The sequence below is a fragment of the Phytophthora sojae genome, assembly GCF_000149755.1.
Source record: "Phytophthora sojae unplaced genomic scaffold PHYSOscaffold_6, whole genome shotgun sequence".
In the NCBI taxonomy this organism is placed as follows: Eukaryota; Oomycota; class Peronosporomycetes; order Peronosporales; family Peronosporaceae; genus Phytophthora; species Phytophthora sojae.
The window spans coordinates 1,770,543-1,784,695 of record NW_009258120.1 but is presented as its reverse complement, the minus strand read 5'-3'; the positions used below and the strand labels follow the sequence as shown (position 1 = coordinate 1,784,695).

The following is a 14,153-nucleotide window of genomic DNA, read 5'->3' as shown; positions in this document are numbered from 1 at the left end:
CACCGCGCTGCTTGTCGTCGGCAATTGCGTCTCTGTGGTGATGTCAGTGCGCATTAGACACGCGCCGCCCACTTTCAAGCACCACCGGGAAAGCCTATCATTGGGAGATAGGCTCTATTCACGGGAGTCTCTCTCGTATGAGCATGAAAAATTCTACTGCTGGCCAGCTTCAGCTGAGGTGGCAACTCAGGTAGCAGTTGGGGAATGATTCTCCAACTCCTGCATCTGTCGATTGCAGCATATGCCGGCACTAGCCCTATCAGGAGCGAACTTCCAGCAACTTCAACATGAGCTTATCTAGCGTTATCGGGTTGTATTATTTACTTAGCAGAGGAGTGGCAAGCGCTACCTACGCCTTCGCCCGCGCTTCCACATTCGAGCGCCGCTGCTTGCCGACACGCTCGAGGTAGTCCACGAAGGTGAGCTCGTCGCTGTCACCGAAGAGCTGCTTCATGCGCATCTCGAGCTGCGACTGGCCGTAGCGCGCAAAGAGGATGGCCATGGTGTCGTCCGCAGTGATGACCCCGCAGTTCTTCTTGTCGTACGTCATGAACTGGACGACGTTGAAGAGGTTGGCCGGCTCAAGCTCCGTTCTGTCGAGCAGGTTGCGGTTGAACATGGCGCGCAGCTCCTCCCAGTCCACGACGCCGTCCAAGTTCTCGTCGGCCTCCCAGATCATGTCGCTGATCTCCTTCTTGGAGCAGACCTTGCCCAGCGCCTTGATAGCCTCGTACAGATCCTCGTTCTTGACCACGCGGCTGTGGCTGCTGCTGTTCTGCACGGCCGTTTGGTCGGCGACCGCCTTCTCGAGGGCCTGGTCGACCTTGCGGAGCTCGTCCTCGATCTCCTCGCGCGTCATCTTGGCCCCCTTCTCGTTGAGCAGAGCCGACACCTCGGGGTTGTTGCGGCTGGACTCCAAGCGTTGGCGCCGCTCCTTGCAGTCGCTTATCGTGTGAGCCAGCCGCTTCTTCTGACGGTACGAGCTCAAGTGGTCGAAAACTCGCCGCAGCTCGCGCTCCTCCTGGGCGATCATGCCCTTCGCGTCGTCGTTGGCAGACATCATCTTCGCTGTGCTAAGCAGGCCTCCTGGCCTCGGTGTCAGTTCAATTGTGCAGCGCTGGGGGGAGTTGTTGTGCTCGCCCCAACACTTTTTTTTAGCAGCGTAAGATAAGATCGATGAGCTATCATCATCGATCTTCCGCTCAATCTAGCTCAACCTGGAACAGCGAGCAAGAAAAGAAGAACCGCAGCGACACGTACTCAAGTAGTTGTCGAGAGATTCTTGATAGTCGATATCATACAGTTTTCCACATGTGTACACTCATTGGGGTCTGAGGGTTTCGTATCCTTCAATCTCCGTGTTGAAGGCCCCGATTCCGCCAGGTAGAGAGAGCCATGTCACGCTCGTGATCAATCGAGTGGAAGTGCTAGCTCACTTCATCTCGACTCCGTCCTAGCGAGGGGAACTAGTGGGGCCACTCCACTCCTCGGTCCGTCAAACATCGAGGGATGCGTGTCAAGACGGACGACGGCATGGCTTCGCCTAACCGAAATGTGCTCGAAGCGACGCGCCCGCCCGGCCGATCACTGCGAGCTGCCAAGTCGAGCAAGGCACTCGCCTGTTTGCTGCGCGCAGGTAAACTCGAGCGTTCGCTGCTGGTATCCGTGATGCGGAGTCAATCCAGACGTGAAGCGATACTGGAGAGCCCGGCCGCAGATGAAGACGACACAAAGGTACCAGTCGAGCTTCAACCGACGCCCAAAAGCGACGACTCCAGCAGCGACGCAGCAGAATCCAACTCGAGTCGAAGGGGTGCCATGCTGGCCTCGGACAATGAAGCCTCGACCAAGGACAGTGCTGCAGCTGCTCCACTGAGCCATCGCGCGGTGGACGCACTGCGTCAGTCGCCAGTGGTGGAGATGCATCGCAGCTCGAGTGGACGAAATCTGCGGCTCAAACATCTCTCGGTGGCTGACGGGGCGCTGCTCTCGGCGCCAAATGCCTTGACTCCCCGAGCGCCTTCAGGTAGGAGACCCGAGAGCAGACAGCGGCTCTACAGCGCCGATTGCGACAACAACAACAACAGCAACAACAACGGACCCGGCAGCAGCGACAGTCTCTTACCACGAAGCAGCAGCTTCTCGATCGCAGTCCGGGCGCTGAAAGACCACGAAAGGAGTCGATCAGCTACTGACCCGGAAGGTCTTGAAGAGCTGTGCGAGAAACCAGAGTATCAACAGCCCAGATGCAGGGACGACGACGACCACCAGCAGCATCAGAGAGAGGATAGCAGTGACGAGAGCGAAGAAATTAACTGGGACGTGCATGACGGTATTTCGCGTAACAACTTGGAAGTCCATCGCCGTCTTAACGAAGCACCACCGCCCACACAGGTGGAAGAGAAGGCTGTATCGAACTTTGGCCTATGGGGCAAAGCTGCCAGGAACAAGCGCATGCCGGACGCCATTATTTTCGCCGGCTCCAGTGTTGAAGACACAAAGCCATCGTCATCTTCATCTTTAACGTCGGCGTCTAGCAAGATCCAGCCCCTCGAGTCGAAGCGCAGCAGCGGCAGTGACGTTGTCAACATTCCAACGGCGAGTGAAATGGTTTCTCAGCTCCATGTTACGCACCCGCACCTAGCAGCACTTTCCGCCTTGGATATTCCAAAGTCCATGTCCCTCACACGGTCAACGTCGCCACGGATCGGGCGCCCGGGGTTCTCGTCGCTGCCCGATACTTCTCTTCGACGAGCGACAGCAGTACATTCCAACAACCAGCAAGCCGAGGCAGAAGCAGAAGCAGAAGCGAACTCGACTATCGAAGTCGAAGTTAGCAATCCAATCACACAATGGAAGCGAGGCGAGCTCATTGGAGAGGGCACGTTCGGAAAGGTATTGGCGTCTATGGTTGTTACCTTTTGAGGGCGTATTTCTTGACGATGCACTTTGCGTACTAGGTTTACAAGGGCCTGAACATTTCTACGGGAGAACTCTTTGCGCTGAAGGAGATCGAAATCCACTCGAGTCCCAATGCCGACCAGGTCACTCAGATGCAGAAGCTCGGCGAGGAGATCGCGCTCATGAATAATCTCAGCCACAAGCATATTGTTCGGTCTGTTGGACTTCACTCCTACGCATTGCACGAGTTTAGTGGGGTCTGCGCTAATGGGAATTCCTTGTGCTGTGTCTAGCTACAAGGGGAGCCACCGATCTGCAAACCATTTCTACATTTTCATGGAGTATGTTCCAGGGGGGTCAATTGCCAGGTGCGTGTCAATAGAAAAAAGCGGTCGCTCCTGCTTCTCATCTGACCTTCTTAGTTCCCCTCCAACCAGCATGCTTAAGCAGTTCGACGCCTTTAGTGAGGACCTCATCCGGATATTCATTCGACAAATTGTCCAGGGTGTTATCTACTTGCACCAAATGGGCATCATCCACCGCGATATTAAAGGTTCGAAACAGCGTTGGAGAGCAAAGGAGCTGAGTACCCCCTTCATTTCATACTAATCCAATTTCGTTTGCTAGGTGCAAACGTTTTGGTGAACGAGCAAGGCGTGTCGAAGCTCGCAGATTTTGGCTGCTCGAAGCAGATCCCGCAGATGTTAACCACGAGTTTAGAGGAATCTCTGCGCTCCATTCGAGGCTCGATTCCGTGGATGGCCCCTGAGGTGGTGAAGCAGACTGGCCACGGGTATAAGGCTGACATTTGGAGTATTGGAGCCACCGTTATTGAAATGGCTACGGCCAAACACCCGTGGCCACACTGCCATAACGGCCTAGCAGCCATGTACACGATCGCTATGGCGACCGCCCCGCCCCCATTACCAGATCATTTATCTGCCGATGCAAAGTCCTTCTTACGGCGCTGCTTCTGTATCGACCCGGAAGGTAATTGCGCTGAATGATCCACAAGTTTTGGGGCCACGACTAACTATGGTTCCAATGGTGACAGAGCGGGCAACGGCAGAAGAGCTCGCTGAGCACGCGTTCTTGGCCCAAACAAGGTAAGTGTAACAGTACTATGGAGGTCGGTCTGGCGTCGTCGCAACAATCCGAGATCAGGTGGTAGGTAGAACAAAAGGAAAAACGCACCGTTTGATCGCTTGCTTCTGGGCGTACCTATATGTATTGCTCTTTTCTCTATTACGCGTCGTCCGCGTCTTCCACGAGGCGCGACACCATAGCGTCGACCTCGCTGGGAGACATCGTCTCCGAGTTCATGATGGCATTCGAGATGATCGTGATGTTCTTCGTGGTCTTCGCGTTCACCCACACGACGCCATTCACGCCGACAGCCACCTCGAACGCGAGCTTCTTGCCCAGAGACGCTAGCACCTGGCAATCTTCGTGTAGAAGCGACTTGGCTAGACCGATGGACGTTTTGAACACGTAGCCATCGTTTAGCTCGCCGTAAATGGCGAGGCCGGTCATCCAGTCTTTCCTGGTCACGCTTGGGGGCGCTGCAACAACAGATTATGAGTTTAGCAAGCAAAACTCGATACAATAGACTGCCAAGCCTACAAAGCCGCACCTTCACAGGTAATTTCAGGCTCGACGTCTGGATTGGTCTTGCTCACGCGAGCATACACGAGAGATCCGAGGCGAAGACTGGGGCGGTTGCGCTTCGTCGCGCCGTCGAACGCCAGGGCGCCCAAGGTAGCACTAGCACTGAATAAATCACCAACAAAAAACAGTCAGCTATGGTCTTGACCACCACGGGCATGCAAACTTCATTCACGTACGCAGCCCCGATGTTCACGCGGTAGAACTCAGCGTTGCGGTCGGTCACGACGCCGATGACGCCGTCGTCCATCGACGCAACATACTGTACATCAAGCGACAGCAGCACATGCACACAAGGACAAGCATAGTTTAGCGGTGCGGGAGACACTTGGTGCATCACTATCATCTTACGTACACGCTTGTGGTTGAACTCGACCCAGTAGCGGTTGGCTGGGCGGTAGCGGAGGACGCCGGCGTTCGTGCACACGATCCGCTCGTCCGGCAGCTGCTTCAGTCCAGCACCTATCCATCCATTGTGCCAGTGCGTACAATGCCGAGTGAGTCTTCGAGCAGCCCCTCCTCATCCATCCGATTCAGCCAAACGCACCGAGTTTGACACGACGCGTGGTCTTGGTGAGCGTGGCAGTGACGTCGTCTCCCGGCAGCACGACCACCGACGAGAAGAGGAAGTCCACGGAGCGCTGCGCGTCCTCCAGGAAGTTGCTGGCGTCCGCGTCCGCGTCGGCGGCGGCGTCCTCCTCGGCCTTGCGCTTGTTCTGCTGCGGCATCTCGGCTGCTGCAACTGTTGTGGATAGTGAAGCTGGTACATTCACTTAGGTACGAGCAAGTTGCATTGCCTGGCTGGTAGGCACCGGCATGGCGTTCGATCGTCCACATGCACCCTGGGGATGACACACGCATGAGCCAACTCGCATGCGCCTAGATACGTATTTGCGCGAGAGTCATAGAGATGGGCATGCTGCAATGCTGCTGACGCTGCTGCTAATAGCCGAGTGCCGACGAACCGTCCAGCAGGTTGTCTGTCTCCGCTCGCTGACCTGCTACGTACAGCCCCTCATGATCTTTCAGTCATGCACGCACTTCCTCTCTCGTCGCCGCGCTCAAATGAAGTCCCTTTAACTTAGAAAAGAAAGCTGTTTATCTGCTGCGTCGAATGCGCGTGGTCGGTCTCCTTCTAGCCCCAACGAGTTCAGGTCGCCGCCACCTGCCGCGGTGCGTTACTGCGCTTCTTCCCGACGCTCTTCATCCTCCCTCCTCGAGTAGCTCGCCCAACGAACGGGGAAAGGCTCATCCTCCGCGCCTCTATTACGGACGACCGCGTCCCCGACCGCGGCCTCGGCCACGGCCGCGCCCGCTGCCCGCTGGTGCGCCAGCCTTCACCTTCTCGCGCGGGGTGTCGTCGATCAGCAGCGTGTCCAGGTTCAGCGAGTCCGGCAATATATAGTAGCGGATGTTGTTGCCACGGATGCTCAGCGAGTCCAAATTCACGGGGTTCTTGCCCTTCACAGTCATCTTGACCGCCTTCAGGTGTGTGTTCATGCTGATGTCCACGCCTGTGGGCAGCAAATACACAGGAACGACATTCAAATCAGTCCATACTGACGCCAATGCAGAGCGAAAGCACCTATACAGCGCAGTCGCACCAGTAATGGTTCCGTGGACAATCGTTCCGTTCTTGAGCTCGATGGTGACCGTCTCATTAGACAACTTCATCAAAAACCTACGCGACAGGAAGCAAGAAATAGACGCGAGTGAGTCCAGACGCGAGTGCACCAGTCTAACTCACGGAGGGATTGTGCCCGGCCCTTCTTCTGGCCCGGACAGTGGCGCCGCGACACGAACCTGACGAGCTTCATGGCGACCTGGTGCTTAGCCGCTCGCCAACCTCGGGATCTGCAAACTGAAGTGTGGGCACACCAACTAAAGTGCGATTACACCAAACTGCGGAATGGTATACTGGGCTGGGGAAAATGACAACAGTCGTATGAACATGGGTTCTAGATGCAGAAGGCGTAGCAACCAGCTACCCCTATCCCGTAGCGACCTTTTAAGGTCTATGCGCTTAATACACCGCGCATAGATTCGCATACGTCTACTGACAAAGCTCCGACCATATTAGGCGCATCTGTTTGCACGTTTGCTTGTTGTGACCTCAGTTGCCGCGCCAACACTTAAGTAGCCAGTACTCACTCTCTCCGTCAGTGGTGTCGATCAATGCGGTAGCTTTGGACTTGGGCACCGCGTGTACGACGCTGCGGAACGTAGGATTCCCTTCTGGCCACTCGCACGAATTTCCCCTGCGATAACAAAATGTAACGGGGTTACATGGAATAGTGACCCTATCACTATTCCGGGATGGCTACATCGGTCACTCCCCTGGATAGTGACCCAAGTGGCCTCAGAGCCAACAGATACATTTTGTATGACACAAACTATGGGGAACTTAGGATTTGTATGCAGGCCAAATCTGTACCAACCTATAAATACATTCAGTCTTAGATCTACCGCTTTTCAAGTCAAGTCGTCCCCTTCAGACCAGGGACACGTGTACGGCTGTTCACTTGGAGTTTGTATACTCCTGCTTCCTCTGTTAAGAAGTGCTGTGTGCCCCGTCACACTAGGTAGCACTTGTAGTCAATCCTACGCCTACGCGGGTAGATTGGACTACCTGAATCCTCTGTGGTCTCATCGAGTGAGCCAAGATGGATCGTACGGAGTTTCCCCATCTGAACGACTCGCAGTACGAGTCCGTTCGTAAGATGGCAGGCATCTTTCGGACAGATGCCCTGCGCAGCTTAGCGGCGGCGACGCCGGCTGAGCAGGTTGAGCGTATCAACGCGTTCGACACCTACGAGCGAGGGCTCATCGCCCACGTTCAAGGGCTGCAGGCCACTGCGGCCGCGCCGAAGCCGGTGCAACCGAAGCCCCTGCGGCTGAAGGTTCACCCCTTCGAAGGGAAGGAAGGAGAAAACCTTCACTTCTGGGTTCGAGAGGTTGAGCTCGCGATGGACGCGGCTCTCGTCTCGGACGAGCGACTCCGTGTCGCCTGTGCGCTCTCCAACCTTAGTGGTCGCGCTAAGAGTTGGGCGTATACGCGCGAAGCGACGACGCCTGGATGCTTCGCATCATGGTCCCAGCTGTGCGAGCAGCTGCGGGCCGCGTTTCTTCCGGCGAACTACGAGTACCGCCAGCGTTCGCGCTTCCTCGCCTGCAAACGAGGAAGGCGCGAGCTGCATGAGTACATCCAGGAGATGCGAGTGCTCACTGCCTCTTTGGTGGGGAACCTCCTGCCTGAAAACATCAAGGTGACCGTGTTCAAGGACGGTCTGCGTGTCGGTCCTGCCCGCACGCAACTGTTCCGTGTACTATGGAGGAGGCGATTCAGATCGCCCTCCAGGAGGAGTACAGCCACAAGCAGGCTCGTACCCCCGCCACGGTATGGCAGAGCAACCCTGCCTCTGGCGGTGCGCCTAATGGTAACTCCGGCAATGGAGCGATCAACGGGCCGGTTCCCATGGATCTGGGCATGGCCGAGCAGAGCGACATTCGCTGCTACGGCTGTGGCAAGCTAGGGCACATGAAACGTGCTTGTCCCGCGGGAGGACTGAAGAAGAAGTTCTCCTCGAAGCCCTTTGGCTCTAGGGGTCGCTGGCAGAAGCCGCGCCCCAGGAACCAGGGGAACGCCGGACACCAGTAGGGGCGCGGGGCGCCCTACTGGGGAGACACTAAGTCTTCATGAGGGGCGTGCGGGTGGCGCACGCCATGGGGACTCAGCCCCTGAGAGTCTCTGTACTCTCGAAGCGGAGAAGGACAGCGGTGGGCTGCTTGTGGTGCACGCGAGTGTACCGGGATACGATCATCCCTTGAGAATCTTGATCGACTCTGGGGCGTCCAAGAACTTTGCGCGCCGCCAGACTGTCGCACGCAATCGCGACAAGTACGCCGATGCGCTACGAGGCAGCAAAGGCAACGGGCTGGTCTCGGTAAGACTGGCCGACGGTACGGTGGTAGAAGTACCTCGGGTCCACATGGACCTCACTGTCAAGTTCGAGGACTTCGACAGCACGGAGCCGTTCTTGGTCCTAGACATGGACAAGTACGACTTGATCCTTGGCATGCCGTGGCTGGAGAAACACGAGCCTTGGATCGAATGGCGCGGCAAGGCCATCGGGGCCCGCCGTCCCCCACGCTCTGACAGAGCTTTCGTGAGTCATGTTCCCACCTCTGGCAGCAGCTGGGGCGCCCGCGAGGGCCGCCAGGGCGCAGCAGCGTCTAATGAGTTCTTGGGGTCCGTCGAGACTGACGACGACTCCGACCGGGCCGGACAAGGCCTGAGAGTGGAGGTGCCGGACAGCACCTACCAGGTGGGTAACGGAGATCCACACGCGGGTAACGAAGTACCGCAGGCAGCAAGGGCTGCTGGAGAAGGCGCCGCTGGCGTTGGCGTGGGTAACCAAGTACCACGCGAGGTCACTCAGACCGTAACTGATGAGGAAGGCACTGCAGGCGCTTCCGATGGGTAACATAGTTCCACAGGAGGTCACTCAGACCATAACTGATGCGGGAGTCGCTGGAAGCGCTCCTGGTGTGGGTAACCAAGTTCCACACGGCGAGGTGGGTAACATAGTTCCACCCAGCAAGGCGGGTAACCAAGTTCCGCTCAAGAACAAGGCGGGTAACCAAGTTCCGCTCAAGGACAAGGCGGGTAACGTCGTTCCGCACGAGATCGAGAAGATCGGTGGTGCCGTCAAGGCGGCGCCACGAGACGAAGACACCCGAGGGTCACGTCGTAAGCCGGGCCTAGTCGTGTGGCCGACGACGCCAGTCGCCAGCGACTCCGAGCCTCCAGCCAAGGCTCCAGCCGCCGAAGAGTGTTATCACATCTTCAACGGCGTGACCGGTCGTCGGATCAAGACAGGAGCTGTCGAGCTTACAGCTCTGCCCGAGGTTTCAGAGTTGCTGAACCTTGAGGAGCTCGCCATGGAGGGCTTCTTGGCCGAGCTAAAGGCCGGGGAGATCGCAGAGTTGGTTCTCCTCCGACCGGAGTCCACGTCGGCCGAGTTGAACTCGTCCTCGGTCATGGACCAGGCAGTCCTGGAGGAGTTCCAGAGACAGCGCGCGTCGCGCATGGGCTCTGAGATTCTTAAGAACCCCCGGGACCCGGTGTACCCCTTGGTGAAGGAGTTTGAGGACGTGGTGTCCAAGGATCCACCGTCCAATCTCCCTCCGGACAGGGGAATCAGGCACGAGATCGATCTCGTGCCGGGCACGAAGTACTGTGTCACGAGGCAATGGCCTCTTCCCCGGGAGCAGTGTGAAATCATTGATGCTTTCTTTGCCGCCAAGGCGAAGGCAGGCATGGTGCGGGAGTCGAAGTCCCCGCACTCGACGCCTACCTTCTGTGTTCGCAAACCGAACGGAAAGTGGCGTCTGGTTCATGCTTATAACAAGCTGAACAGCGCGACAGTGCCTGCGCAGACACCGATCCCGCGCAAGGACGTGTTGCTCAACAACATGACCGGCTGCACGCTGTATAGCGCGCTGGACCTGGTGGACGGATACTACCAGATCCTGATGCGCGACAGCGACATCCCACTCACGGCTGTGAGCACGCCGAGCGGTATGCTCTGGGAGTGGCTGGTCATGCCTCAGGGGCTTTCTAACGCCCCGGCAACGTTCAATCGCTTGGTCACACAACTGTTCCGACCTTTGCGTGCGTTCACACAGACGTACTTTGACGACATCTTCGTCCACAGCCGTGCCGAGGCAGGCCAGACGGCCATGGAGGTGCATCTCCAGCACCTTCGACGTGTGTTCGAAGTCATGCGGGCGAACAAGCTGTACGCCAACATCGACAAGTGTGTGTTCGCAGCTGAGGAGATCAAGGTCCTGGGCTGCTTCGTCAGCAGCGCCGGGGTCCGGGCGGACCCGGAGAAGGTGAAAACCATCGCGGCTTGGCCGCCACCTCGGTCGCAGAAGGACCTACGACAGTGGTTGGGCCTCGCCAACTACCTGCACAAGTATAGTGCAGGCTACGCCGAGCTGGCACGGCCCTTGTCGGATCTCCTGAAGAAGGATGTCGACTGGCGCTGGGAGCGTCGCCATCAAGATGCTTTTAACGACATCAAAGCGAGCTTACAGCGCGCGCCAGTCCTGGCATTGCCGGACGAGACGAAGCCTTTCAGCGTAGTCTGTGATGCGTCTGACTACGCAATTGGCTGTGCGCTATTGCAGGCCGACGATGAAGGCCGCGAACGGGTCATCTCGTTCCAGTCCAGGCAGCTCAAGGCAGCCGAACGGAACTATCCAGTCCACGACAAGGAGCTACTTGCCATGAAGTACGCTCTTGTCAAGTTCCGAGTGCACCTCCTGGGCTCGACGCCCTTTGTCGTTTATACAGACCACGCGTCCTTGCGGACTGCCGTCAACACGCCGCATCTCTCACAGCGGATGGCGCGTTGGCTGTCATTCTTCGCGGAATACAACTTCCGTGTCGAGTACAAGCCGGGCAAGTTGAACGTGCTTGCCGACGCGCTGTCGCGCCGACCCGACTACGAGCTTGCTCATATTAGTCGGGTCACGACGGATCTGTATGATCGCATCAGGCTGGGGTACCGAGACGATGCCAGTCTCGGACCTCTTGTGCGGTTCTTGGCCGCTGGCTCGGAAGCCAAGGCCGAGTGGCTCACGCCCCGACAACGTGCAAGGCAGCACCGCTATGAGTGGGCTGACGGTTTGCTCCGCTATAGGGTCGAGCCCGAGGATCCTCCCCGTATTGTCGTGCCCAACGACGAGGATCTCAAGTACGACATCCTGATGGAGGCGCACGACGCTCCATCCAGTGGCCATCTCGGCCGTGAGAAGACGTACGCGTCTGTCTCGCAGATGTTTTGGTGGCGTCACATGTACAAGTGGGTTGCCACCTACGTCCGTACGTGCGAGACGTGCCAGCGCGTGAAGCCTGCCGGTCACGCCTCGGCACCATTGCAGAGCCTGCCGGTCCCAGCGGACTGCTGGAAGTCGATGAGTCTCGACTTTGTCTTCGGACTTCCGGCCGATGACCGTGGCAACACTGGTGTTGTTGCCTTCGTGTGCCGTCTGAGCAAGATGGTCCACTTTGCTCCAGTTCGTGACGCCGTCACTGGCGACGAGGTCGCTCGCCTGTTCACGGACTGTGTCTTCCGACACCACGGTCTGCCCGAGACCATTGTCTCTGATCGAGACCCGCGGTTCACCGCTACGTTCTGGCAGACGCGGTTTCGCCTTCTCGGCACACGACTGTCGATGTCGACGGCGGACCACCCGCAGACGGATGGCCAGACGGAGCGCGTCAATCGCGTGCTCGAAGACACGCTCCGCAGTATCTGCGCGGAGATGCCCAGCTCTTGGGCTGATCGCTTGCCCATGGTTGAGTTCGCACTCAACAATGCGGTACATGCATCGACGGGCTTTACGCCCTTTTACCTGAACGGGTTGCGCCACCCTCAGGTGCCGCTCACATTACGAGGCAGTACCGGGGCTTCGTTCCTAAGTGGGGGAGAGGCTCGGAAAACCTTTTCCTCCCAAGTCTCGGACGTGAGTCCAGCCACCTTGCGGAAGCAACTGTCCTCGTTTGCCGAAGACAGGCTGACCATAATCAGCAGGGTGCGAGACACCATGGCGCAAGCCCAAGATAAACAGAAGGAGTACTCTGACCGAAATGGAAGAGGAAACATGAACGTGTTTAAGGTTGGGGATTTAGTTCTCCTAGATACTAGAAACCTACCGCTAAACACTGTTAGCTCGGTCGAGAGCAACAAGCTGAAGCACCGCTTCATTGGACCCTTCACGGTCCTCAGCCGGCATGGCGCGGCGTACACCATAGACTTGCCCAAGCCGATGACGACTCACCCGACGTTTTACGTGGGTCGTCTTAAGAGGTACCATGACCCTCTGGCTCTGGCTGCCCCGCAGGAAGAGGTGGGTGGCCCGGTGGAGAAGAGCGCAGCTCCTCGAAGCGCGGCGTCGGGTCGCGGTAAGGCGCCTGATACGCGCGCTGGTCGTAAGACGGCGCGGCGTACATCGGAGCAGCATACGCAGGGGCCCCGTACGAGCCCTGGACAAACTGGGCCTGATACGAGTGGAGCTGCTGCTGCTCCGGATACGGCGCGTGGCCAAGAAGCTCGGCCCGAAGGCCAGCGAGCTGGTTTCGCAGCGAGTCGTAAGACGACAGGTCGGCTCGACGATCCACACGGCCATGGAGACTGCGAGTTTCTTGATAGAGCGAGGCAACATCCTCACGGAGCCGCTCCACGGCACCAGGCTGACCAGCACGAGCGGCAGCCTCGCCACCGACGCCGACGCCAAGCGCGATCTCGAGGACGTACACACGGTCCCGGAGAAGACGAATCTCCTCTTGCTGCAGGGCCACCACCTGACTCGGGGCCCCAGCATACGGCTGCGTCGCCTCAGGCTCGTAGCCATGGCCGTGCGAGGCCACCGCCGGCCCTCCTTGATCGTAATGGGCCGATCCACTACCACGTGGAACGAGTAGTCCGGGAGCGGCGGCTCCATGGCAAGCGCCAGCTGCTCGTGAAGTGGAGGGGTTACCCTGAGTCGGATAACTCGTGGGAGCCCGTTGAGCAGCTCCAGGCAGACTGCCCGAAGGCTGTTGCGATATGGGACGAGAAGCAGCGGCAGCTTCGTAAGTAGTCCTTGGCTTCTTGGCCGGTACCCGGGGCACGGTAGCAGACGTAGTCGCACCACGCCCACGCTCTTCACGAGCTTTGGCTCTCGCCTCTTGCTTCAGCTCGTCCATCTTCGAGTGGAGCTTGCGCTTGCTCACGAGTTGAGCGAACTCGATGCGGAGCTCGCGCACGTCCAGGATTGCGGACAGAGTGCGATCCTCACGGAGCTCTTTGAACTCTTGGTCGGAATACCCTTTGCGCTGGACGTAGCACCAGAAGAGGTATTCCACCTCGCTCCAGGTCATGTTGTCATTCGGCTTGACCCAAAGGAAACCCCACACAGGATGGAGTCCACCCTTGTCCTCCGGCTTCTTGCGAAGCGTGGTGAACTCCTTCAGTGTGAGCTTGTGTGGTGCTAGTAGCACACACCGGGCGACTTCAACGTCGCCAAGAAAGAGTGGCTCTTTCTCAACAAGAGCACGCTCATAGGAACACCTCGAAGTGTACCCGCCGATAAGGCCACGAGGAGCCGAGAGCTTCTACAACAGCGCTGGCGCACCAGTGCCAGGCTCGGGCGGGAAGTAGCCCTGCGGGTACGTGCATCCCCGCCTGAAGAAGACTCGATGGCAGTCGTGGCAGTCGGCTGCCTGGCATACGCACCCGAGCTAGCAGCGTGGTATTGCTGCTGCTGCTCGTCGAGGTTGTTGGAGAGCTCCTTGGGCTCGTAGACGGCACCCTCCTCGTCCTCAGACTCCGAGTCGATGAACAGCTTGGAGCTGGAGCCGCGAGGCGACCTGGAAGCTGAGCGCTTCTTCGCCTTGGCCTCGGCGGCCTTCGCAGCGGCAGCCGGTTTCGACGCTTGGGCACGCTCACGACCTTGTGCCAGCGTCAGATGCTTGGATGCCAGCACCTCCTTGGGCTTGGAGCCCGCGTCGCTCGGCGACTTCTCGGCCACGACCC

General features: G+C 58.2%; 3 protein-coding genes across 3 annotated transcripts; 1 reads left to right on the top strand and 2 right to left on the bottom strand.

Moving 5' to 3' along the window:
* Window positions 1-349: 349 nt before the first annotated feature.
* PHYSODRAFT_246429 (hypothetical protein) lies at window positions 350-1,063 on the bottom strand (the record flags this gene model as incomplete). The annotated part of the gene is made up of 1 exon (XM_009532487.1): window positions 350-1,063. One exon carries the CDS (start codon window positions 1,061-1,063, stop codon window positions 350-352), a length of 714 nt encoding a protein of 237 aa, XP_009530782.1.
* Window positions 1,064-1,552: 489 nt separating this feature from the next.
* On the top strand, window positions 1,553-4,011 carry PHYSODRAFT_316644 (hypothetical protein; the record flags this gene model as incomplete). The annotated part of the gene is made up of 7 exons (XM_009532486.1): window positions 1,553-1,636; window positions 1,852-2,895; window positions 2,961-3,115; window positions 3,195-3,269; window positions 3,339-3,454; window positions 3,529-3,891; window positions 3,956-4,011. 7 exons carry the CDS (start codon window positions 1,553-1,555, stop codon window positions 4,009-4,011), a joined length of 1,893 nt encoding a protein of 630 aa, XP_009530781.1.
* A 135-nt stretch (window positions 4,012-4,146) lies between these two features.
* Window positions 4,147-6,383, bottom strand: PHYSODRAFT_302978 (hypothetical protein; the record flags this gene model as incomplete). Its single annotated transcript, XM_009532485.1, has 8 exons — window positions 4,147-4,463; window positions 4,535-4,671; window positions 4,746-4,828; window positions 4,922-5,028; window positions 5,114-5,308; window positions 5,334-5,445; window positions 5,908-6,247; window positions 6,370-6,383. The coding sequence occupies 8 exons, from the start codon at window positions 6,381-6,383 to the stop codon at window positions 4,147-4,149; spliced, it is 1,305 nt and encodes a 434-aa protein (XP_009530780.1).
* Between the last annotated feature and the right edge of the window lie 7,770 nt (window positions 6,384-14,153).